Source organism: Marmota flaviventris, chromosome 7 (genome assembly GCF_047511675.1).
Source record: "Marmota flaviventris isolate mMarFla1 chromosome 7, mMarFla1.hap1, whole genome shotgun sequence".
Taxonomy (NCBI): domain Eukaryota; kingdom Metazoa; phylum Chordata; class Mammalia; order Rodentia; family Sciuridae; genus Marmota; species Marmota flaviventris.
In genome coordinates this window covers 1,064,581-1,089,690 of record NC_092504.1, presented here as the reverse complement: position 1 = coordinate 1,089,690, position 25,110 = coordinate 1,064,581, and the positions used below count along the sequence as shown (strand labels likewise).

The following is a 25,110-nucleotide window of genomic DNA, read 5'->3' as shown; positions in this document are numbered from 1 at the left end:
CACTCCCACAGACACGGGTGGGATTCGAGCCAAGTCGCCCAGGCACGGAACCAGAGACCCCGGGGCGCGGTGTCGCGCCCCCCCCGCCCCCGCCCAGCCCGCTGGCGCCCGCGGAACCGCCGCGCCCCGCCCTCCTCGTCATGCGGGACGCGGGCGGGGGGCGGGGGCGCCTCGGCGTGACGCGCCCTCCTCGCGGTGCCCTTCAGCCGCCGCCGCAGCGCCCAGGCGCCACATGGACCCGGCCGGCCCGAGCGCGCGCTGCCGCTGACCGCCGCCGCCCGCCCGCCCGCCCGGGAAGGTAACCCGCGCCCGCGCAGCCCGGCCGCCCGCTCCGCGCCCCGGCCCCCGGCTCCCGGCTCCGGTTTCCCCGGCTCCCGGCTCCCCTGCGCCCCGGCTCCCGGGTTCCTGGTCCCTTCCCGGGCCCGGACCCGCCTGGCCGAGCGGGCGCTGTCCGCCGCGCGGTGCTGAATCGGCCCGGGGTCCCTCGCTTCTGCAGCGAATCCGCGCCCCTCTCCGGTGCTCTCTTATCCCTGGAGCGCGCCGCCCGAGGCCTCTCGCGAAACCGAGGGTGCGGCGGCCCTGAGCCCGAGCGCCTCCGGTTCTCGGTTCTCGCCGCAGCTCCCGTAGCGCCCGCACCTCTCTGCGGCTGGGCCCGCGGTCCCCTCCCCCAGGAGCCAGGGGAGAAGTTTGGAAGAGAACAGGCTTTGCGGCAAAGGCGCCCTGTTCGCCAGCACTTAGGGGGTAGATCCCTGCCCTCCACCGTCCCCAGTCCCCACGCGGTCTCCGTGGTCTGCAGAGGGAGAACCATGAAACAATGGATCCCTAGGGACCTGGGGCTCCCTTAGAGGAGAGATCCTCACCAAGAGGGGCACTGCAAGGCTGTGGCTTTGCAAGAAGGTCTCGCCACCAGAATCCACCCAGCTGGGCACTCACTCCTGGCCACTGACCTCACAGGGACACAGGTGGGGGCCATCTGCCCACTCCCACTGAAAGGCTGGCCCCTGCCTTTTGTCCCCTCAACTTCATCCTCCTGCTGCAGGCATTGGGATCTCCCCAGGGACAGAGACTGGCCTCCTGACACTGACCAGAAACCACCTTCCCCAAAGGGCACCACTCAGGGCCTGCCCATCCTAACCCTTCTCCACCCCGCAGACAGACCCCTGCCCCATTGTCCAGGGACCAGCAAGGAGGCTGAGCAGCCCCATCCTGTGCTGGGAAACAGAGCAGTGACCTTCAAATGCCCCCTGGGCCCTGCCCCCACTGCACGCAGACTGGCGCCAGGCTCCTCTGAGCAGTGCCCCCGGGCTGGGAGCAGCCCTCCTCCCTGCAGTAGCTGCTGAAAACAGCCTTCAGAGCCGGGTGCACCTGCAGTGCTGGACCTGCCATCCTGGCTGGTGTGAGGACAGACGCCTCCTCACACACACACACTCTCCCAGGTGCCCTTCCTGGGTGGGTCGGCCCTACAGGGTGCTGGGAAGGGGGGATGAAGATGGTCTCTGGGGAAGGTCTTGTCAGGGCGCCTGTGACTCTGCACTCTCCCCTAGGTAGAGGACGCCTGCCCCACTTGAATGTGAGATCCAGGAGTGGTCCCAAGGAATCAAGCCATCACCATGGAGTTTGTGATGAAACAGGCCCTGGGAGGTAAGAGGTGGGACAGGCAGGGAGGGGGCTGTGGGACTGGGCCACCAGGGAGGGGACTGGCAGATACAGGGCACCCAGAGATGTGTCTCCCAGCTGGCACAGACAGCAGGGCCCCACGGCCACCTTGGACTTCACATAGGCCAAGGCAGCACCCTCGTGCCAGCCCCTCTGAGCCTCCTGGGCAGCCTTGGGGGCCTGGAGATGGAGGCCGGGGGCGGCATGGTAGGACAGAGCCTCTTAAGGGCTGAGCAGCCGCACCCCCACTTGGGGAAGCAGCACCCAAAGGTAGGCTTGGAGTTGGTCCTGTAGCAGAGCTCCAGAAAGCCAAGGGGAGGTGTGGGGTCTGCCTGCTGTGGGGTTGGGCTCCGTGGTTTCATGCGGATAGGGAGCCTACCGTCCTCACAGAGGCATGGCTAACTGGACACAGGAACAGATAGGGCAGCTCTGTGGCCTCCTTTGTGTATGTTGGGAAGGGCAGGCTCCTGCAGCCTGCAGAGTGCTGTTGAAGGAGCCCTGTCCCCATTGGCCCAGGGCCATCACTGTGGCCAGAGGCTGCCCGGACTGAAAGCTGCTAGAAGATAGTGGGCTAAGTCCCTGACTGGGGTGCCAGGGCAGTGGACAGAGGGTCTGGTCCACGTTGGCACAGGTGTACTTGGTCAGGTCTGTTGAGTCAGCTCAGGCCCACAGAGTCTTGGGACTGTCCTGGTTGGGTCTCAAGTCCACCCGCAGCTGTCCACTCTTGGCACCTCAGCTCCCTTGGTGCCCAGAGCTCCCTGTGAGAGGAACATGTGGCCAGTGCCCAGTTCTCCCACTCCCTTGGTGGCCTGCATGGGGAACATCCTGGCCCTGTGTGGCTTCCAGCTGGGTGTTGGGCGGGGGGGAGGGGTTGAGAGCTGCAGTGCCCAGGAGGAGGAGGCTGGGGCAGTGCCACGCAGGGCACCTCCTGGAGGCAAGAGCACTTCTGCCCAGACATTGTATGGCAACCTGGCCCGTGCTGAGGGTGCACGGCTGAGGCAGGCTGAGGTTGAGTCTGATTATAACCACCACGTCACCAGACGTGATTCAGGGACAGGCTGGCACCCTGCATCGGGAGGGACCCGGGCTCCACCAGCCCATCCCAGGCTGTCACAGATAATTAATCAGGTGGCTAATTCAGGCCTGAGGTGGGCTTTTAGGGAAACTGAGCCGTCTGACTTGCTGTCTGCGAGGCTGGAATTAGCGGGTAATTGCCAGCCGGGAGTCCCTCTTTGTTCCATGTCAGCCCAAAGTTTTTCCTGCAGTGGTGCCAGGGCGGGCTGTGCCAGCTCCGTGGGAGCCCTGGAGGTGGCCAGTGGGCGTGCGTTGGGCTGCGGCCCCATGCTGGGTGCCAGGCTGCGCAAGGTGCAGAGAACTCTGGGTTTGTTCTGTGTTCCTGCTGTGGAGACTGCAGTGGCCAGCGCCGGGCGGGGCTAGCAGGCAAGGCTCTCGGGGAACCTGTCTCGGCTCCAAGCTCTTCTCTCCTTGCGGGCGTCACTTTGGGCTCAGAGTGCATGTGAGCAAGATAGAGACAGAGACTGGGACGGATGGAGGAAGGGGGACAGCTCCACAATGAAGGTCAGAGGTCGGCAGAGACCCCAAGGGACAGACCAAGCCCCAGACCTGGAGAAACCGGCAGGTGGGAGAGCAGGAGAGGCCCAGGAAGCCACCAGAGAGCCAGGGACAAGAAAGGAAAGAAAAGAGCAGCCCAGAAACAGAGATCAAGGAACAGAAAGGGAAATGCACTCAGGATGCAGGGGGACAGACGGAACGGAGCTGCCGAGAGTGAGACTTTCAAGCTGAGGAGCAGACTCGGGCAGGACCACACAGAGGCTCACGCATGAGGGGCCTGGGGAGACTGTGGGTCCTGGTGACCCGCTGCAGACAGGCCTCACTGCCATGCTGCCTAATTCAATCTTTCTTCTCTTCTGCAAGCTGTGTCCTTTGTGAGGAGGGGGACATATGTCTCAGGGTCTTGTCTGCTCTGTCTCAGGCAAGGCTCTTGTGGGGACAGAAGGTGCGGGGCAGCAGCTGAGGTCGCAGGCCACAGGCTCTGCACGTACGAGGCCCTCTCTGTTGGTCTTGTCCCCTCTGGGACTCCAGGTCCAGGATGGCATGTCCTGTTGCAACGCAGGGCCCTAGATGGGGGAGGAATGGACTCTGGATCGGGCTGGGCCATGGACACACAGTGCCCCTCCTTTCCAGGGAGACCCAGCCCTTGCACAAACCCCTGAGCTGGTGGACGTGTCCGGGGCAGGCTGCAGCCTGTGCAGCCGCTCCAGCTGGTGGACCTGCAGGGTATGGGGAAGGGCCTGGCCAGCAGTGCCTCCTCCAGCCCGGGCCCGTTCCCTGGTCAGCTGCCACAGAGCTGGTACCATGTCTGCCAAGCTCAGCCTGGCAGGCCTCTCCCACCCTCCTTTCCACCCAGCCCAACGGCCCAGTTACCGTCCCTGGCCTCGCCATGTCCTGTGACCTCTGCACCATGGTCCCTGCACACACAGCCACCAGTGTCTCCTGCACTGCATTCTCATGGCCCCCTGATGTGCCTTCCCCACCTGTCACCACCAAGGTGCCCTGAGGGAGCAGCTGACTCCAAGGCCCCTCTAGTCCACGTCCCCAGAACTGGGCAGTCCTGTGTCCCTTGGGGCTCACAGTGTGCTATGGGTTGACCCCTGCCACCCTTAAGGCCACAGTTCAAGGGCAGTGCTGCCTGGCAGGCCTGACCACACTGCCAGCCTGGCCATCGTGGCCACCCTGGGATCATGTGCCCCTGGCCAGGCAGGGCTGGGAGGAGAGTTCTCTTGGGACCAAATTGGGGCACTTGGCATCCAGCTTGAGGCTGTTGCTTCTCGTAGGAGAACGCCCTTGTGGCCTCAGCAGGCCTTGGACCCCCCAGGGTGCATCATGGCCATGATTCAGGCCTCTGCCACCCTCTGTGGGGACAGGCCACCTCCTGTGGTTTTGCCCCCTCTGGGACTCCAGTTCCAGGATGGCATGTCCTGTTGCAGGTGGCCAGGTGCTCTGGCCACATCTGTGAGGACCTGGGGCTGGCTCCTGAGCCATAGGGCACACATGTCTGGAGGTGGCCTGGGCCCCGGGCTGTGTTTTCACCAGGGGGAGAGTGGGCATTGCGGGTGGTGGCCCAGATGATCTCGTTCTGCCATACCACCTTAGTGTGACCCTCTGTGTCCAGAGCATGCTCAGGTCCTCGGGAGTGGTGCAGGGATGTGGGGCCCTGGTGGATGAGAGATGGGACGGGGGGTGTGAGCATGTGTAAATGCCAGGACCTCAGGGGCCAGGGCAGGCTGGACAGTGCTAGCCCACACTGTCCAGGCAGCTCCAGGACCCCCCCAGCATGGTCATTGTGGACAATGTCCTATGGGGAGTCTGCCCTGGGCTCTGTGTCAAGGATGAGGCATGTCCCTGTCCTGTCCCACCCCCAGGGCCTGGATGGGCTGATCTGCTGGACCCTTTCCTGTCCACTCTTTCCTTGATTGGGTCTCAGTAGCTCTATGTGTTGGGGCCTCCTGGCAGTCCCTCCCTGGCTGTCCCTCCCTGGCTGACCCTGAGTTGGGCGGTCGGGGGATGCTGCCCAGGCCCAGGTCCTCAGGAGTCTGGGAGGACACTGGAGCTGTGTGCTGAACTGGGCAGCATGTGAATAGTTCCAGGTGGGGAGATGGCTTTCAGAGGGCAGTAACAGAGCCAGAGGGAGAGCAGCTCATGTGAGTGACAGGGGTCAGGTGGCTTTGGTGCCTTCAGTGTAGCTTTCCACTCTGCCTGCTCCTCTAATTTCAAGGTGACTGCTGCTGCCCCCACATTGCATCACCAGTCCAGGGAGGCGCTGAGGCACAGCCTGTGTTACCTGTTCAGCGCTGTGTTAGTGGAGACTCTTAGTTTTCATTTAGGCATCCCTGGCTAGAGGGCTCACACCCAAGAAGGGAAGTACTAATTTCCAGGACCCCCAACCTTGAGCCCCTGCGACAGGTGTGTCCTCCTCCCCCACAGGTAAGTGCTTGAGAGTGAAATACCCACACTCGTGCCTCTCTGAGGATGCCATGCTCCTCGGCCGGCAGAAGCACCTCTTGCCCCAGATCCCTGGCAGCCTGAAGGACACTCCAGGCAAGAGCCTCCCTCCGCAGCCCAGCAGCTCCCCTCCCCTCCGGAGGGCGCAGCTCACGAAGGCTGGCTGGTCCCCTCATTGGCTGGCAGGAAACTGGCTGGGATGCGAGCTGTGTTTTGACAGTGCCCGCGTGGGGGCTCTCAGCAGTGTTTGCCAACATCCCCCGCTGGGGGTGGGTGGACGGGCGGAGATCCACGATGCCTCAAACAGCTGCAAGTCCAGGCCCCCCACCCTGTGCCACCAGCCAGGGGCCAAGGAGGGCTGGGCCAGGGGACATGGCACCCCTGCACCCTTGGGCCAGGGGAGGCCCTCCTTCCAGCTCCACCCAGCCCCTGGGGGTGCTGAGGCTCCTGTTCCAGGTGGCACGGGGCAGGACGCAGTCCTTCTGAACTGCCCTGCCTTTGGCTGGGGACTCCCAGAGGTGCAGCCTGCAGGGCAGCAGGGAGGGGGACTCTGGCAGGGGGCTGTGGAAGGCCCAGTCATGCCCCGTTTCTCCTGCCTCTGCTGCAGGCTCCCAGTTTCTCAGTGTTGTCCTTGTCCTCAGCTGGTGCCCTGGGGGTGTCCAGTGACACTGCTGAGCCACATTTCCTCTCCTCCTGCACCTGGTAAACATGGTTCCCCCTCTGTTCCATAGGGCCAGGGCCTCTGATTTCCTTTTTGCAGAGTTAATGACCTAGCAGGGTGTAAAACGTTGTTTTAGTAGCTCCTGTGTGAGGGGTCTCAAAAATGTTCCCATGGCAATAGGGATGGGCTCTGAGGCTGAGGCGCTAGGTGCTAATTCTGGGTGCTGAGCACTGGTACTGGGTACAGGTACTGGTGCTAGGTGTCAATGTTGAGTGCTGGGTACAAGTCTGGTACTTGGTGCTAGGCACAGGTGTTGGGTGCTGAGTGCTTTGGCTGGGTTCTGGTGCTGACTACTAAATACTGATGCTGGGTGCAGATGCTGGTTCTGGATGAGGAACACTGGTGCTGAGTGCAGGTGTTGGTGCTGGGTGCAATGTTGAGCACTGGGTGCAGGTTCTGGTATTGGGTGCTAGGTACTAATGCTAGGTGCTGGTGTTGGTGCTGGGTACAGGTGGTAGGTGCTGGGAACTGGTTTGGGGTGCTGGATGTAGGTGCTGGGTGCAGGGCCTGGGTGCAGACTGCAGTCCGGGAGGTGGAGGACTGGTTGACGCAGCGCCTGCTCCTGGCCTCTGTGTTCTGACGTTTCTCAGCTGGTTGCACGCTGCCGGAGGGGCAGGCCCCTGCTGCTGAGCCTGTGGGAGCTCTCCAGGGCCCCATGGGCCCTGCCCAACTCTGTCCTCTGCCCCCTCTGCAGAAGAGGTGTCAGGCAGCACTGCCTTCTTTCCCACCAGGGCTGGTGCCCGGTCCCATGAGTGGCAGCATGAGTGGAGGGAGGTGACGGCCATCCCGAGGCTGGTGGCTGTGCCATCTGTCGCCATGCCTGGCAGTTTCGTTTCATTGATTGGCGTTTTCATCTCGCCTGTCTCCTTTGTCCTCTCCCAAAGGCCAAGATCAGACACTGCCTGGCGCCCAGCTCCATGGGCAAGGACGCAGTGCTGGCTGGGCAGTCCTCCGAAGGAGGCCTCCCTGGAGCGTGCCGTGGGTGTGGCGCGGTCTCAGGCCAGCACACGAGGGTTTGCAGACCACGGGAGCAGAGGAGGGGAGAGGCTCCTGGCACGTGGGGCACAATCCAGACCAGCAGCAGGGAGACCAGGCTTTGCCTTCATCCCCTGCCCCCAGGACTGGCAGAGCCGGCCACTGCACGGTCCGAGCTGCCCAGCAGGGTGCCCTGGGCCATCCTCACAGGTCAAGGTGAGGGCGGGGGAACCGGGGGGCCAGGGCCAAGCAGGTGACCAGGATGGGCAGCAGGCTCAGCCTCACAGCACTGTCCAAGTGCCCCCCACCGAGGGCATGGCACTGGGGCTCAGCAGGCCCAGCTCTCAGAGGGGCCGGCAGCTGCCTCAGTGCCACGCAGGGGAGGGGTCTTCTGACCTTGACCAGTGGGCCGAGAAGCAGAGGCGGAGGGGCCTGCTGGATGGCAGCCCTGGCCTGCCCAGCGCTCTGTCTCCTTGATCTGGTCATCTGTCCCCCACCCTCTCTGGCCACAGGGTCGACTTGTTGGATGGCCAGGGACGGGCAACTGACCAGGGGATGTTCCCAGAGGAAACCGGAGGGTGGCAGCCAGGGCCTGGGGGCTCGAAGGAGTGAGTGGCACGTGGAGGGTGGCTGTAGAGCACCCTCTGCCCTGAGTGGCCAACACACAGAGACCCTGGCATCCTGCCTCATTTAAAATTCCTCTGCAGAGCCTGGCACCGTGGTCGCTGTGGTTCCAGCTCCGGGAAAGGGGTCCCCATGAGCCTAGGTGCTCAGCTGGCCTCGGCAACACAGCCAGGCCCCCCTCTATACCCACAACTAAAAGCCCCTTGTACATAGCCTGGAACCGCCCCTCTGGGCTCGGCTCTGCTTGGACTCTGCTTGGACCACTGCTCCTCCGGCTGAAGCAGCAGGCCCTGGGTGCCTGGCTCGGCCTCCTCCAGAGTAGCCCACCTCTGTCCATGGGGCCTGTGCTCAGTGACGAGGCTTGCAGCCCATCTTGGGTCTGACCTTGGTCATCTTAACTTGCAAAAATTTTTCCTTAGGCCTGGGGCTGGGGCTCAGTGGTAGTGCACTTGCCTGGCAGTGTGAGGCAGTAGGTTTGATCCTCAGCACCGCATAAAAATAAATAAGCAAAATAAAGGTACTGTGTCCAACTACAACTAAAAAACAATGCTCCCTTAGAGGCTCCATGTATGTCATCTTACTACAGGAACAGAATTCTGTTTCTAAGACCCACACACCCTTTAAACCCTCACTGCAGCTCTAGCTGCCAAGAGGGGCCGGGGGTGCAGTGTCCTTGCCAGGGAGCCAGCCAGCTCTGTGTGCTTTAGAAGGTGTCTTTTCATTCCTAGTGGCCAAGAGCACTGCACCTTGACAAGGACCCGGAGACAGTGCAGGACATGGCCCGTGTCTGGTGTCACACAGGGCACTGCCAATGCCCCCGCCAGACCCGAGCCACTTCTTTGTGTGAGACATTCAGAGGCCTCCCTTCTGGCCGCCCTGTCCTTTTTTTTAAACATTTTTTTTTTTTATTTGTAGATGGACAGAATCTTTGTTTTATTTATTTATTTTTTTACATGGTGCTAAGATCGAACCCAATGCCTCACGCTCGCGAAGCAAGTGCTCTACCACGGAGCTACAGCCCCAGCCCCTTCCCTGTACTTTGTATTATTTTAATTATTTTTTTAGTTGTAGATGGATGCAATAGCTTTATTTTATTCATTTATTGCATGTGGTGTTGAGAATCAAACCCAGGGCCTCACGTGTGCTAGGCAGGCGCTCCACCACGGAGCCACAGCCCAGCCTGTGTTTATTTATTGTATTTTACTTTTTGGTCCTAGGGGTGAGCCCAGGGTGCCTTGCACTGAGCTGCCCTTGCTCCGCATTTTTGTTCCCTTTGAGGTGGGGTCTGGCTGAGCTCCCTGCCGAGGGGCTGGGTGACAGGAGTAGTCGTGGCCCCCGGCTTCTCCTGCTTCCTCCCACCTCTCGTTCTCTGGAGTGCAGAGGCGGAGGCTTCACACGACCTCTCTTTTCTCAATAGGTAGGAAGCGTTTTGATCTTGGCTCTGGTCACACAAGTGGTATTTACGAACACCTTTATCACACCAGTATATTCTTATAAAAGTAGTGACTTCCACTGTAGAGAGCGGAGACAGCAGCGGAAATGCCCAGCTCTGATATGGAAAGCAGCTGCTGGGCCTGCCGTGGGCCTCTGCCAGGGGCTCACCTCTGCCCAGCCTGTCCTGGGCCTGGCCTGCACTCACGCGGGACCCCAGGATGCCCCAGGCTAGGGAGCGGAGTGGCCGGAGGCGACTGCCCGTGAACTCCACAGTGGATTCCCCGTCCTGTGGAGGCTGCAGGAGGGCCTCGGGATCTGGGATATTTTAAAGGGCATGAGTGAGTAGCAGGGTGAGGTCTGGGTGGGTCGCCAGGCAGGGGCCCCCGGGCCACCAGCCCCCTGGCCGCAGAGGCCCCTCTGGGTGCTGCACAGGTTCTCCAGCTCCTCCCGAAGCACCCTGTGACCCTGGAGCTGCCTGCTCAGGGAACTCTGTCCGTCTGGCAGGGTCGGTGGAAGCTCTGTCCTTTGGTGACGAGGTTCAGGATAAGTGTGGCCTGGATCCAGGGACAACCTGGTGTGGGGACTGGCCAGTCCTGCGGCCCTGAGGCCTGAGTCAGCAGGTACTTTCGGAGTTTTGTTGAGTACCTTCGCAACTTGTGGCCTCTGAAGTCAGCGGTGACTTCAGCCAGGATGGAAGGAGGAGCGGGCACATCCTCGCCCGCGGCCGCACTCGGGCCGTAGCCTCTCCCTCTGTTTAGGATGAGGAGCTTCGCGGGTTTCTTCTGATGCTCAGGGCATCACACTCCCCACGGCCGGCCCTCAGCTGATGGCTGAGTCACTGGACTGTAAAACTGCCCCCGAGGAGCCAGACAGACGCGTGGCTGAGCCTCACCAAGCCCTCAGTCTGTTCGTGGTCAGCCTTGGGCTCCTTGGATCCCTCCCTCTCCCGGCAGCAGCCCCCAGCACAGTGTTTTTAGGCAGGTAACCGTGCCAGCCACAGGGTAGGCATGTCTCCCTCCCGAGCCCCTTCCTGCCCTTCCTTCTGACGGGTGGCTCTGGAAACAGTCACTCAGTACTGTCACTGCGGAGCTGTTTGTGTGCCTGTCCTTTGTGAGACAGGTGCGTGGGTGGTAAGGAGGGATCTTCATCTCCGCTCTGGAGAGGCATCTAGGCTGGGTATGGGTATAAAACTGCAGGTTGGAAGAGTCCCTCGGACTTTGAGGCTCCTCTCTGCTGTCCTAGACCACGATGAGGCTGGGGGGAGTTGGAGCCAGTTCTGGTCCAGGGCTCGGGTGCGACCCACATCTCTCTGCTGGCATTGAGAAACCGCCAGGTCTGGAGGCCTTGCCTCGCCCACCCCCTGGTGTGAGCTGGAGTCTGGGAGCCCTGTTCCCATTGCTTCTTGGTGGGCTCTGTCTCTGCCCTGCTCCTGCCCTCTCTGGAGCTGGCACTGCTGCTTCCTGACATTCTGTCGACATCTTTCATTCTACTTTCTGGGATAGTTCCAAAACCTTTTCTTCTAACAACCTGATTTTCATTTTCTACATTTGTCATCTCAAGTCTCTTCACTCCTGGGGACTAAGCTGGGCTCCTTCTCATCTGAGCCTTGGTGCTCTGTTTATAGGGAGCATTGGAGTGGCAGACCCTGGCCTCCGGCGCGGGCCTGAGCAGTGTGGACGTGGCATTGGACTTCCAGTGCCTCGCTGTGTCCTCCTGTCCTTTCCTGGCCTGAGTGTTTGGTTTGCTTCCTGCTGGGAGTGTCCAGGTGCACGCCCGCGTTCCACGTGCCGGGGAAACCTGGCTGGCAGTCCGTCATGCTCCTGTGGGGCACTTGGGCTCTGAAGGGGACTGACATGGGTGTGTTCAGGGACTTCCCCCTGGGCAGAAGGACCCTGGGGAGCTGGACAGCCGTTGGAAGCAGCTATGGGAGGGGCTGAGTGAGGACTCTCCTTTCAGGACATAGGTCTCCCCACTGCCCACCTGCAGCTCCACGGTCCCCTGCCCTGCACAACACCTGGGGACTGGTCAGCTGGGCATGCCCGTTCTGTTTCTCCAAGGAAGTGACCTCTGGATATCCCAGTAGGGCTTGGGCACTGGGGTCTCCAGGGAGGGGAGCCCGTGGCCTCCCACATGCCTCAGCCCCAGGCCTCGCCGGGTGCTGTGCTTGGCCAATGGCTTCCACTGTCACTGCTCTGGCCTGCACATCAGCCCCCACCCAGCTTGGTACCTCTGTGGCCCTGTTCTCATGCTGTCCGTGGCCCCTGGGAACTGTGTGGTCGGGTGCCCTGCTCTCTGCCCAGCCTCGGTCAGCATGCGTACAGCTCTTCTGCCGGTTGTGGTGGGGGTCTTGGCGCAGCACTCTGAGGGTCACTGGGTGCAGGTGAGCACCGCAGCCCAGGTGGGGGTGCTGTGTGGGAGCAGAGGGCAGCATCGTCTTTCTTTAGAGCACATGTGACCTTTACATTTCCGGTGCGGCTGGGAGCTGAGCCTGGGCCCCAGTGTGAGCTTGGCAGATGCTGACCTGAGCCCCACCCCTCCTGTCATCTGGAGGTACAGCTGTGGCCGTGGCGGCTGGTCCTTCAGGACATATCCTGTTGGAGCATCCACAGGTGGGCTCAGATCCCCGGTGGTCCTGGGGGCTTATCTGATGTACATGCCCCCCACTGTGCCCCAGCATAGGGCCTGGGCAGACGGCTGCCAGTCCAGTGGCACGTCGGTCTCACCTTATTTTTTGGGAAAGGGCCTCACAGAGTTGCTCGGCTGCCTCTGGCTTCCATCCCAAGCCCCGTGCATTTCTGTGGTCCGGCTTCCCCCCCCCCCCGGGGTGCGCTGGCCTGGTGACACCTGACTGGCCCAGACGCCCACCTCTTGGGGTGTAGGTGCTGGTGTGTCCCGGGCCCTGCACCTGGGCCAGCTGCTGGGACCCACAGGCTCCTGTCTGGCCTCCAGGGTGTGGGTGGGCAGAGCCCTTTGTGCCTTGCTCCCTGTGCTGCCTGGTACAAGACCCAAGGCTTCCTTGTCTTTGGAAACTCTGGTTAAAAGGCAAAGCTTTTCAAATTGGGTAAAAACATTACGCTCCAGCCCTGGGAGCTGCAGACAGCCCATCTGAGACGAAGACTAGCAGGGAGAGGGGACACGAGATGCCATGGCATCCACCCAGAGAGCTGCACGGCCAGCAGGAGCCCTCCCCAGGAAGGAGTCACTTCCATGGCCAAAGACACAGCTGTCCTGCCCAGCTCCACATGGAGCTGAGCTCCCACCGCAGGAACACAGGAAACACGGACACACTGGGTCTTGGGTGAGAGTCCAGGCCCACCCTGGAGAGGCCCAGAGCCGAGCACCGTGAGCAAGTGTGAGACTGGGCAGCACTGGTACCATCCAGCCACGGTGGACATGCCACGTGCTCTGAGAGTCACCCGCGGGGCCGGGTGAAGCTGGCCCCACAAGGTATTGGCTTCCAGGGCTGCACAGGGTGCCCCTCGACTACAGTGGGACGGAGGAAGAAGAGCACGGAGCCACTGGCCTTCCCAGCCGTGACTCACACTGCAGGCCTGGCCTGGAGGAAGCAGGTTTCTCTGCTCACAGTTCAGAGGCTTCTGCCATCGACATCAGGCTCTGTTGGTGGCTTTTAGCCTGTGGCCCTATATCCCACCCTGGCAGAGTGCAGCGGAGGAAGCTGCAGGAAGGGCCAGGCTGGGGCCAGCCCTCAACCTGGCTCTGGCCCCAGCCCTGGCCTGGCCCACCTCCTGAGCCCCAGAATCTGAGTGACAGACTTCCTGGACAGCCAGGGGGTCAATGGCGATCCCAGGGGAAGCAGAAAGTACCGTGAGTGGATGGACACGGGGAGATGGACACAGTGTTTAGAGGGGAATCTGGGTGAGGAGACTGTCAGCGGGCTCCTGGGCCCACGTTAGCGTGGGCAGTGTGAGTGGAGGACGCCGTGACTCCAGCCTCACGGTGGGGAGGCCCTCCTGAGGGACAGCAGGCAGAGCTCTGAGAGGTGCTCCTGGGACCGTGAGGACCCCAGAGGCAGAGTGCCATGACGGAGGAGTGGGGCAGAAACCAAGAAGACCCAGTGTCCACTTGCTCAGCCACTGCAGTGGCCCCTGAGGGGTGCTGGCGTTGGGGTCCTGGGTGGCAGCAGAGCTGCCGAGCCACCCTGCCATTCTCCTTAAAGCTCCCCCGTCCTTCTTTGTTGTCCAGGGACTGAACCCAGGGGAGCTTGACTATGGAGCTGTATCCCCTGCCCTTTTTATTTTGAGACAGGGCCGTGCTAAATTGCCTTGAACTTACAGTCCTGTCTCCCGAGCTGTTGGATTACAGGTGTGGCCACCGTGCCTGGCTGTGGCTGTTCTTCAACAGTTTATTCTTGAGAATACAAACCATGAGGTCTATATTCTCCAAAGAGGATGAGGATGACTAACAGACTCACTGGAAGATGCTCAGCCTCCTTAGTCATGAGGGAAATACAGATTCAACTGTAACCAGGAGCCACATCACACCCACTCAGGATAGCGAGGACCGAGAGGCCGCGACAGGTGGTCAGTTTGTGGGGAGGCAGGCTGGGCACACCACACTGGGGGAAGCGTGGCAGTTCCTTAGAGGTGAAACCTAGACTCACTGCACAACCGCACCATCCCTTGCTCAGAACTTACAGGCAGCTGTAGTGCACTGACCTCCCCGCGGGCACCAGCAGAGCTGCCGGCAAGCAGGTGTGTCCACAGGGTGACCATGGCCAGGGCCGCAACACTCTGCATGGGTGCAGCTCCACATGGGAGCCCTTGCAGCCATTGAGCCAGCCGCCGGCCATGAACTGTGATGTCCTGAAGGAGGCAGTGTCAGGCGCTGGGGTGGAGGGGCCCCTGGGCCACCGTCTCCATCAGGATGTCTGCAAGATGTGTGCAAGTGCCCCAGCCCTACAGGGTGCCGAGTGTCGCTCACACCTCCATGCGGCTGCTTAAAAAGGGGTTCTAGCTGGTGTGGTGTCGCACGCCCGTAATCACAGAGACTCACAAGGCTGGGCAGGAGGATGAGAAGTTGCAGGCCAGCCCCAGCAACTTACTAAGGTGCTCTCTCAAAATAGAAAGTGAAAAAGCATGGGGACATGGCTCAGTGGCCCAGCACCTGGGGACCAAAAAGCAAGTAAAAATAAAAGTGGATTCTGTGCACATAGCACACCTGTCCCTGTTTGCGGCAATTCTGTCGCGGTTGTGTCATGGGCCCCTCTGTCACCGAAGAAACCCCTTGGCCATGTGTAGAGAGAGGGGGCAGTAGACAGGCAGGGCAGGGGTTTCTGCTGGCCCTGGGCCCCTTGCAGAGGAGAAGGGAGAGCTCACCAGCCCTACCCGGCCCATCCCTGCCCGGCCCCAGCAGTGGGGATGCAGGACATTGTCAGCTCCGAGTCTGCAGGAACAGAAGGCAGAAAACTGCTGGGGCCGTGGGGTGCCCGGAGTAGCATGTAGGGCACGCGGCTGATATGGTGGCTGTGCCTCCGGACAGTGTGGGGTCAGGAGGCGCAGGACACTGTCGTAAGAGCTGCTCTCAGGCCCTGAGAGAGTCCCTGGCTGTCTTCCTGTAGAGTCCTGGGGACACAGAGTGCTGCCCCTTCTCTGATGGCATCTGCGCTGCGATGCAGGCTGGAGCTGGTCCTGCGCCGTCTCTGTCTCGCTGTCTGACTCTGGGTTGATTGTTAGCACTGCTTGTATGCTAATTTCACAGAAATAACCTGGAGGATTTCCTTCTCTCTTCTCCATTCCAAGAACATTCTAAATATCACGGGAATCATCTTCTCGTCAATGTTGAAAGATCCCATCTGTGAGTTCTTAGAGATCGTTGCTTTTTACATTTTTTGGAGAATGTACTTCATTCAGCTTGCGGCGTGTTAGGACAGAGAGTGCGGCTGTTTCTGCTGGCCCTGGGCCCCTTGCAGAGGAGAAGGGAGAGCTCACCAGCCCTACCCCGCCCATCCCTCCCCGGCCCCTTTCTGTCCACAGTATCCCCAGCCTTTTCCCCTGCTGCGGGGCATCTCATACTTGCTGCCTGCCCCGGTTTGCAGAGCCACATCCGGCGCCAAGAAGTCTGGGCTGTTGTCTTCTGAGGCTCAATGCTGCTGTTGGCTCCAGGTCCTGTCCTCTGTGGAGGCTGTGGGAGCAGTGTGGCCCTGGTCCCCAGCTGTCAGGAACCTGCCTGCTCAGGACCGCATGGCGAGCCCAACCCTCTGGTTCTGCAGGGCTGGAGCCTCACTATAGATGCCGTGCTGGGCTCTGCACGTGCTGGTGCGTCTGGTGTCTGTCCTGCTGTTCCTGGGCCAGGCCCTGTCCGGCCAGGTGTGCTGACTCTGAGAAGCACGTTGAGTCTCTGAGGCTGGCTGTTGTGGGAGACAGAGTTATGAGTCATCTGGGATTTACATTTCTCTTTCTATAGTGATAAGAGACACATGACATGGAATTTACCATTTCAGTCTGCTTACGTGCAGGGCTCAGTGGCAAGAGCCCAGCCACAGTGCCATGCAGCCAGCTACTCTGCTTCCAGAATGTTCTCCTCCAGCCCACCAGCCTCCACCTCTGCTCCAGGCCTCACACGGGGAGTTGGCAGGACTGCCCTGAGCACCTGCTGGCTTCTTGCTCAGTGCAGCCTTGCTGCTGTGTCGATTTCTGTCTGAGCTGCTGGCCACGTGCACTGCTCTGTCGAGGCATGAGGGTGCCACTCTCCCTGCGTCTCTGCCCGCACTTCCTATTTTCTGCTTTGTGGTGGTCATGCTGGTGGGCCTGGGGGTCTTCCCTTGTGGTGCAGACTAACTTCCGACTGGTCTTTGTAAGAACCCTGTGAGACTTGGAAAGGCCCCCGACACGTTTCCGGCTTGGTTCCATGCCAGCCTGGCATGCAGCCTCTGCCCTCCTCCACCACAGGAACCTGCTGTGCCTACCCAGAGCTCCCGCCTCGCTCTCCTGCAGCGGGATCTGTGACATGCCCATCCGCAGGTGTCCCCCGCCCACCTTGGCATGCTGCACCCTCCGGGATGCCTGGGGTCCCCTTGGGCTGTGTCCACTGCCCAACACAGTGCCCTGTGTCCAGCCATGTACAGAGGCGTGGTGTTAGGGCTGTGGTGGTCCTAACGCCTGTGTCCCTGTGTCCCTCCGTGGAGTGTGTGCTGTGTGGAGCCCACGTGTGCTAGATTCTGCAGGGTGCCTTCCCCACGGCCGTGGTGGCCTCTTTCCCCACAGAGCCTGAGCTTCCCCAGCAACGGCAGTGGACATGAGCATATTGGGACACCTCCAGCCAGAGAACCCAGTGCCCCTCTGCCCTGAGGTCCCCAGTCCCGGGAGTTGCTTTCCCCTGAAGGCACATGCTTCTCTGGCATTTATTCTGCCATGGGAACCTGAATTCTGTCCAGACTCCAAAAACAGAGGCTGTGAGGACTTGGAGGTCGGATTGGAGGTGTGAAGGCTGCTCATGACGACAGGCTGGCCATGGACACCTTCATGATGCCGCCATCCACCAGGACCCGTGTCTCTCCCAGCCTTAGACTTTAAATGGACGATATCACCTTCAGCTACAGGTTTCCTCATCAGATTTATGCTTAAGCAGTTTGTGTCCTCTGTGCCCAGCTGGCTGGGAATGGACGGGCAGTGTTGTGAGCTCTCGGGGGTCTTGTGGAGCTCTGCAGGGGTCATCAGGGCTCCAGGGACGTTCAGACACTGGCGCCCCCGCCCTGCTCCTCAGGCTGCTCGGTGGGGCCTCCAGGAAGGCGGCCTGTGCCTGCTGAGCCCTGCCCTGGGTCCTTTCCGCAGGTGCTCTCACCTCTCTCAGGGTGAGGTGAAATTGCCCTTTTCCTGTTTCCCTGCTGTAGAACTGGGTTGTGGTGGTCCCCACAGCCTCAGCTGCGGACCTTTCTCATAGACACAGCATCCCACGTTTGCTAGAGTTAGCCAATCGAGGATCAAGAACATGTGGGAAGCCCTGACTTGTCCTGAAAGCATAGATGACCCTGGAGGCAACGGTGCAGGTTCTGTGCAGACTCTGGCCACTGTTGGAGGGCAGGGGGAGCGGTGTGCTGTCCGAGGGAACCCACTGGCCACAAGGAGCAACTGGGTCGTGTTTATTTATTTTTCCCTTATTTTTTATCTGTGCATTGTAGTTATACCTGTGGATGGGATTTATTGTTACATATTTGTATCCTGTCTATTTTTAACTCTGTCTCAACTCCACAGTTTGATTTGTAACAGCCCCAAATGAGCTGTGTCAAGAGCTGAGCACCCAACCTGGCATGCCTGGGATCCCAGTGGCTCGGGAGGCTGAGGCAGGAGTCCAAAGCCAGCCTCAGCAATGGAGAGGCACTAAGCCACTCAGTGAGGCCCTGTCTCTAAATGAAATACAAATAGGGCTGGGTTAGGGGCTCAGTAATTGAGTGCCTCTGAATTCAAACCCCGGTACCAAAAGGAAAAAAAGAGAGAGAGAGAGAGAGAGAGCTGAGCACCCATGGGAGGGCTCAGCTGCCCTTACAATGCCCTCAGGGGAGTGGGGGGAGAGACACTATAAGGTGCCAGCACTTCCCAAAGCGGGAAGAGCTAATGGCCTCCCTCATTTCAGTGTGAATCAGCTTGTTCTAGAGGCAAGGTTTGCACAAAAGCAGTCCAGATTGCTGCTGTGGTGACGTAGGCCCCTTCCTGGGTGATGCCCAGCCCTGCTCCCCAGAGCCACCACAGGGCCACGGCTTGCCTGGCACCTACGGTGTGGGCTGTGTTATAGTCTGCCCTGTGGCCCGTGACACAGGAGATCAGGGCCATGTTGGGGCCTGAGGATCAGGAGCTTGTGAGGACAGTGGTGGCTGGCAGGGCAGGAACTGGGGCCTTGGTGCCAGTGCCAGGCAGTGTCCTTGCTGCTGCCATCCTGGCCCAGACTTGGTGTCTGCATGCCACCCTTCTGCTCACACCCTGGAGGCCACCCTCTGCGGGACACGGGACCCAGGAGGACACAGGCCAGCACTCGGGGGCTCAGACACACATGCGTGGCCACACTGCGCCTGCCGACACAAGCCCTCCCCACTGGAGGGCGCCAGGGCCTGTGGCCTGACTCTGCCTTTCTGTCCCCAGGAGCCACCAAGGACATGGGGAAGATGCTGGGTGGTGACGAGGAGAAGGACCCTGATGCCGCCAAGAAGGAGGAGGAGCGCCAGGAGGCGCTGCGGCAGGAGGAGGAGGAGCGCAAGGCCAAGTATGCCAAGATGGAGGCCGAGCGCGAGGTCATGCGGCAGGGCATCCGCGACAAGGTGGGCACCACCTGGGCCGCCAGCGGGTCACCACAGGCTCTAGGATGTAGTCCTGGGGTCTCATCTGTACTAGGGGCTTGCCGTGGGCTGGCCCTCCTGCTCCTGAAAGGTTGGCCCTTTCTCCCGGGGCCAGGAGAGCCCGGCAGGAGGGCGTGGGCAGGACCCTGGCCTCCCTTGGGGTCAGTCCACCCCCAGGGAGGGGGCCCAACATTTTGCGTCTATAGGTGGCTGGGCAGTGAGGCCTGAGGAGATGTGACAGCCAGGCATGCCTGCTTCTGAGTTCTCTGGGTGACCTTTGACCTGGGGCTGCCAGAGAGGACTGTATCCTTGTCACAGGTGGGGAAATAGGGGCAGAGTGGGCTCTGAGTTCAAGACTGTGTTGGCAGAGAGGCCCATGTGTCTAGACTCTGACTGCCACTGGGTCCGCCCCCCCAGGAGCACAGCCCTGTGTGTCCACCCTCCTCCCTGCAGATGGGGTGGGGGCTTGGAGGAGCCTTGGAGGAGGGCAGAGGCCCCACCCCCTCTGTGGGCCTGCAGTGGCTGGGGGAAACCAGGTGCAGCAGTAGGAACAGGGGTCTCTGTCCAGGGTCTCTGGGTGGAGCTGGGTGGGCAGAGTGGCCATGAGGCCACCCATGGCCCATGTGCGCAGTGGGGATCTTTGCCTCCCACACAGAGGTGGGCTTGGGGTAGGTTGGGACAGAGCTTTTCCTGGGTCCCTCCTGCAGCTGGTCTAGTGCCTAGCTCTGAGTGCCATAGGCCTGGTGGCCAGGAACATGGGGAGGGGGCGTTGCCGTAGTCCTCTGGCTCAGACTCCCTGTGATGCCCAGGCTGGGGGTGGGACAGCTCAGACCCTGGAGACAGCCAGCTCTGCTGAGCCTTGCGTAGAAACTAGACATGGGCAGAAGAAGTGGGTCGAGGTAGGTGACACAGCCAGGGCCCACAGAGGGCCATTTCAAGGGCTCCCCTCCCCACCCTGCCCCAGGAGCCTGCACAGCGCAGAGCCCTGTCCGTGTACACCCCAGTGACACCCCCTCCTCTGTCACGACACCCCCTTAGTCCCTGGATGGTTTCTGGGGTCCTGCAGGAAGCACCTGCTGATTTTCCCTGGACAGCAGCTCATGTGTCCTCCCTGGCCCCACAGACCTGACCTGCTGCAGCCTGAGTCAGGCTGGGCCTCAGTCAGAGGTAGGTGGGGAGGCAGACCCCACCTCGGCCGTGTCCTGGCTGGCAGTGTATCAGGAGAGGGCATGGGTGGGAGGAAAAGGGAGAGGGAGTCACAGACAGAGACAGCCATTCAGAGGAGAGACAGGCAAACAGGAAGAGACAGACACAGGGAACAGTGATGGTGGAGAGCACAGAGCCGAGCGCAGGCAGCGATGGTGTGGGATACGCAGAACTCAGGGGTCAGGAGGAAAGGTGGAGGAAAAGGCCGGTGCCTTCTCTACTCTGTTTCCTGGAAATTTTAGAGAAATTCATCTTCCAGCAAGTTAAGCAGGGAGGATCTACAGAGGCCTAACCCCCCCCCCCCACCCCTGCGCCAGGAGCTGCAGGAGGAGCCCTGCTGTGCTGCCTGGTCCCACCCAGCAGGGAGCTCAGGAGGTGCTGGGCTCCCATCCTCACACCTGCTGCCCAGACCCACGTCCTGATGCTGGCACAGCCCCTGACCTTGGGCCTTTGCAGCTGGTGCCCCGTGCCCTGTTCCCCACAGGTGGACAACCCAGCCCTGCCAGTCAGTTGTGCCTCCCCAGATGCCCTTGCTGGCCAGACCCTGCTGCTCACTGGCCCTGACCTCCCCAGCCTCCCCTGGGCGGCATGTACCCCATCTCAGGAGCTGGGGGGTGGGCGAGCTGCTGTCTAAGGCTTCCTGAAGATGTGGGGCTGAGGGCTGAGCCCAGCTCCCGAATCTGTGAGCCTCCAGTGACCCAGGTTCCCGCAGAGGGAGAGAGGTGGGCATACCATTTGGGTCTGTTTCAGGTGGTGGAGATCATTCCTGGAGCAGTTCCCTCAGTCCCCATCACAGAGCTGTGGAGTGTGTTGGGGCCAGGAGGGGAGCCTGGCACACCCATGCTTGATTTGCATACACATAACCTGATCTGTATGCTTACCATCTGATTTGCATATCCTCACCTGATTTGCATGTCCACCCCCTGTTTGTGTGTGAGCTGCTGGATTTGCATACGAACCACTGATTTGCATGTGCTTCCAGCCACCCTCGGTAGGTGGCTGAGCCAGAACCTTCCTTCTGGGAAGGAGATGAGGCTCTGGCAGGAGTTAGCCTGTGTGGGTGCCCACCCAGAGTCTCCCTCCCTGAGTCCCCTGTGCTGGCTCAAGGCTCAGCCCGAGCTTGTGCGGATGCTGACAGGTCCCACAGGGTGGTCTGTCTGGTCAGGTCTGGGGCTCCAGTCATGGATTGGCACTTGTGGCCTCTCAACAGAGCTCTCAGGACTGCCTGTCTGACCTCCGATGTCAGCCCCTTGGGGCCTTGTCGTGGTCTGGCCAGTGGCCCTTGAGCTGGCTAGTGGCTCCCAGGTTCTCTTCTTGGGGTGCTGCAGAGCCAGTCCTATCTGTGTGCTGGCCTGACCTAGTTTCTGGCTGCATTTCTGTCCAGCCCACACACATCTCCCCCCTCCCCTTCTGGCCCCAGGCTGCCGCCTGTGTGGGGCAAGGCTGTCCTAGGAGGCCACCTAGGTGGGTGTGACGAGTGCCCGTTGCTGCCCTCTCACCCCACTGAGCTCCTGGTGCTGCAAGGTGCTGGCAGGTCACCCCTGTCAGCGTGTTCTTGGGCTACCCTCTCACCTGTCATTGAGACCCTCCGCTCCCACCTCTGTTAAAGATGAGAGGGGCTGAGAGGACAAGGAAAACCCCCTTTACCTCTCCTTGGTTGGCAACCTCTGGTCAAGGTGTCTCTTACAAAGCCACTGTCACTGGACTTAGGGCCTCACAAACCCAGAATGATCTCATCTCCATCCTTACCTTATCACACCTGTGAACACCCTGTTTCCACCTGGGTTCAGTGGCTCACACATGCAATCCTAGCTCCTTGGCAAGTTGGAGGCCAGCCTGGGCCCCTGGGCAAACTCCTGTCTGGGGATGGGACTCAGGGTAGAGTGCTTGCCTAGCATGCTTGAGGCCCTGGGTTTTCTCCTAGCACTGGAAAAAACAGGAGACCCTGGGACAGCCCAGGAGATGAGAAGTGGGGTAGGCAGAGACGTGCAGGTGTGTGGGCCAAGGTCACACGTAAGTGGGATTCCAGGGCATTCTGGCAGGGAACAGCTCACTGGCATCTAGGGCCCTTGGCCAAGTTGGGGGTGTGAGACCAGGTGGAGGACAAGGGACTGGGATGGGAGGCTACAGTGAAGGCTCTGGTTCTGAAGCTGGGCTCCAGGCTTCAGGGAGCAGGGCTGGAAGAATGGGTTTGGGCCCACACCTGCCCAGGCTATGCCCCACCTCCAGCGCCTTTTAGATGCTCCTCTGTTCTCCGGGTTTCCCTCCCCACAGGGACCCCTTGTGGTGGGATCACTTCTCCCTGATGGGTCCTCCAGTGGGTGGTGGGTTGGGGGATTCCTCTCAGGCCTTTCTCAGCCACTTGGAGCACATTCTGGGTCCCTGGCTTGTCCCCCAGTGCAGGCCGTTGTCTCGGTCCCCTGGCCCTTTCTGCCTGGTGAGCCCCACAGAGGCAGGACCATATGAGCACAGCCCCTTGCCTGACCTGCCCTCCCTGCCTCTCCCTGCAGTATGGTATCAAGAAGAAGGAGGAGCGGGAGGCGGAGGCACAGGCGGCCATGGAGGCCAACACCGAGGGCAGCCTGACTCGTCCCAAGAAAGCCATCCCTCCGGGCTGCGGAGATGAGCAGGAGGAGGAGGATGAGAGCATCCTGGATACAGTCATCAAGTACCTGCCTGGGCCGCTGCAGGACATGTTCAAGAAGTAGCGCCTGACCTGGACAGCGCCGGGAGCCGGAGCCCCCGCCCCGCCCCCTGTACAGACAGACCCTTGCGGAGGCCCGGAAAGGACATCGGGAGCAGAAGCAGCACCCCCAATGCCAATATAAGCCATAGTCCTAGGTCCATCCTGCCCGCGCCCCTCCCGCCTCGGGAGCCTCCACCCTCTCCCCGCACTGCCATCAACCCCCCCAACCCTGGGTAAGGGCGCAACCCGGGGCCCCTGCAGTCCGTGCCCCTCTCCGTGCTCCTTTGCCTGCTGGTGGTCGGCCCACCCTCCACTAATGTCCTTGCGTTTGCCGTCCACCCAGCCAGGTGGAGGTCAGGGACCTTAAGGGTCAGCCCCTTGACCCTGGGTGCAATAGCCCTGCATGGGTGGCGCTTGTGGGGGCTCAAACTCAGGAGCACAGCCGTAGTGGGGGCGGGAGCTGGCTGTGCTGATTGGGCTGGGTTTGGGGGGTGAGCAGCTGGTGCCTGTGCCCCTCCTGAGGCCGGCCAAGCTCCAAGCCCTTACCCCATGCACCAACCTGGGTCGCTGGACCCTGCTTCCGTCTTCCTGTCCGCTGGCTGCCCACGCCCCCGCCTCTCCATGGCGGCCCCAGCATTCTCTGTCCCTCTCTTCTAAGGAATACCATGCCACGGGGAACAAAGCAATAGGTTTGGGGGATTCTTAGACAATCCTCTAGTCCCTAGGCACCCCTTTGTAGCATGCACCAAGTCGGGCCTCTCCCTGGTGGCCCGTCCTCCATGGGGGTGGCTGTTGTTCCCCGGGGAACCCGGTAGCCACCCACTCCACTCCCACCTTCCAGAGCTAGGGAGGCCCGAGGTGCGGGGACCGACTGTCTTGGTGGCCGGAGGGTGCGGGGCCCTGGGCTGGGGCCACCAATTGGTCCCTCCTGCCAGCCGGTGGAGTTTAGCCAAAAGGCCCGGCCACCTCGAGCCGCCCATCCCTGTTTGCCTCCATCCTGTTTAATTTGCATCACAATCCGTTGAATCTCAGGTAAATGAGGTCTCTGTATTTGATGAGTTTTATCTCCACCGAAAGGCCGTCGTCTTGGTCCCCTGGCCCTTTCTGTTCACATCAAAACTTCATTAAGTGTCCACGAGTTGCGGGCCAGGGGCGTGGCCTGGGGCCTTCATGACCTTACATAGCTCTTTAGAGAAGCCATAACAATTAGACTGCAATACTAACTACGAACGCCCCTCTGTCTGTGGCAGCGAGAGCTCACCTGGCACACATGCGCCGGGTTTGCCCTGCGCCGCCCCTGCGCCTCTGGGGTCCGCGTCTTTTTAAAATGCCTGTTATTACACGTTGAGCAGACTGGGCGTTCTCTCGCGTTAACCCCGCATCCTGTTCCCAGCACACGGGGCGCCCGGCCGCCAAGCTTATCGTAGACTGTGGGTGTTACCTGTCCGTCTGTCCCTGCGCCTCCTCCTGCATGCCGGGGGCCCTCACGTGTGTTCTCTCCAGATGGAATCACAGCCAATAAACAGTGATTCATGCCATGTGGCTACTGCTTCCAGAGTTCCCACTTCGCCTGAGCGTCCCTTTCACCTGTGGGCACCTATGCCCTGCTTGGTAGGCAGTACCTCGGCTCCTGCTGCAGCAAAAACAAGTTGTCCCCAAGATCCTCACCCATCTCCCAAGGGCAGACGTACCCTTTCAGGCCCCACAGGTCACCTGCAAAGTCTCCTGACGGTGACAGGCTTCCTCCCTCCCAAAGCTCTCCCAGGCCTCAGGGTCCAGATCACTCTGTTGCCCAGGAGTGGGCCCCCCAATTCTTGCCTTGTCCAAAGGTCCTGTCCTGAGTCCTCCCTCCTCCCTGCAGCACTGGGGGACCTGCCAACTCTCCAGCCTGGGACAAGCACCTGCATCCCAGCCCAGAGAACTAGCTGGTCTGCTTCCCTTCTGGGTGTCCTGCCATGACAAATCTGCTTGACACTCAGCCTCCCTGAGGTGTATGACTGCTCATTCTGGGGGGCCCTCTCCAGGGAGGCAGCAAATCTGGATGTTCTGTGACCTTCCCCACACAAGGACCTTCCAGCAAACCTTGCCCAGAGTTAGAAGGCAGAAAGGCCCCCCACAGGAGTCCCAACCCATTGGGTCCTCCTGGGTGCAGGGTGGGGTCTCAAAGGGAACATGGTTTCCTCCAACCACTTGAAGCATCTCCCACAGCCCCTCTCACTGCCTCCAGGGGACACTACTGAGCTTCCCAGTGAGTCATTCCACTTGTTGGCAGGGAGCAGTTCTCTCTCCTGGGGTCTACATCTATCTACATCTACATCCACATCTCCGATAGGACTCGGTAGCATGCTCTGCACTTTGGCTGCTACCCACTATCCCAGCATAGCTGCTCATAGAAGGGGAAACCAGGTCTACCCACCACTCATCCTGCCCCATCCCTGCCCTGGTCTGGATTCTGCTTAGGCTTGAGCAGTGACCTGAACATGCAGGTGACCCAGAACG

The 25,110-nt window shown here is 60.8% G+C and overlaps 1 protein-coding gene across 1 annotated transcript; it reads left to right on the top strand.

The window, feature by feature from the left end:
• Positions 1 to 220: 220 nt before the first annotated feature.
• On the top strand, positions 221 to 24,114 carry Cplx1 (complexin 1). The gene is made up of 4 exons (XM_027935789.2): positions 221 to 298; positions 1,545 to 1,641; positions 18,526 to 18,701; positions 22,436 to 24,114. The coding sequence occupies exons 2-4, from the start codon at positions 1,611 to 1,613 to the stop codon at positions 22,631 to 22,633; spliced, it is 405 nt and encodes a 134-aa protein (XP_027791590.1). The 5' UTR covers positions 221 to 298; positions 1,545 to 1,610; the 3' UTR covers positions 22,634 to 24,114.
• Positions 24,115 to 25,110: the final 996 nt, after the last annotated feature.

What these genes read in the sequence shown, in the direction of transcription:
- Cplx1 (XM_027935789.2), top strand. Translation starts at nt 1,611, where the DNA reads ATGGAGTTTGTGATGAAACAGGCCCTGGGAG. An exon ending in GATGAAACAGGCCCTGGGAG is followed by an intron (nt 1,642 to 18,525) that starts GTAAGAGGTGGG and finishes TTCTGTCCCCAG; the next exon opens with GAGCCACCAAGGACATGGGG. An exon ending in GGCAGGGCATCCGCGACAAG is followed by an intron (nt 18,702 to 22,435) that starts GTGGGCACCACC and finishes CTCTCCCTGCAG; the next exon opens with TATGGTATCAAGAAGAAGGA.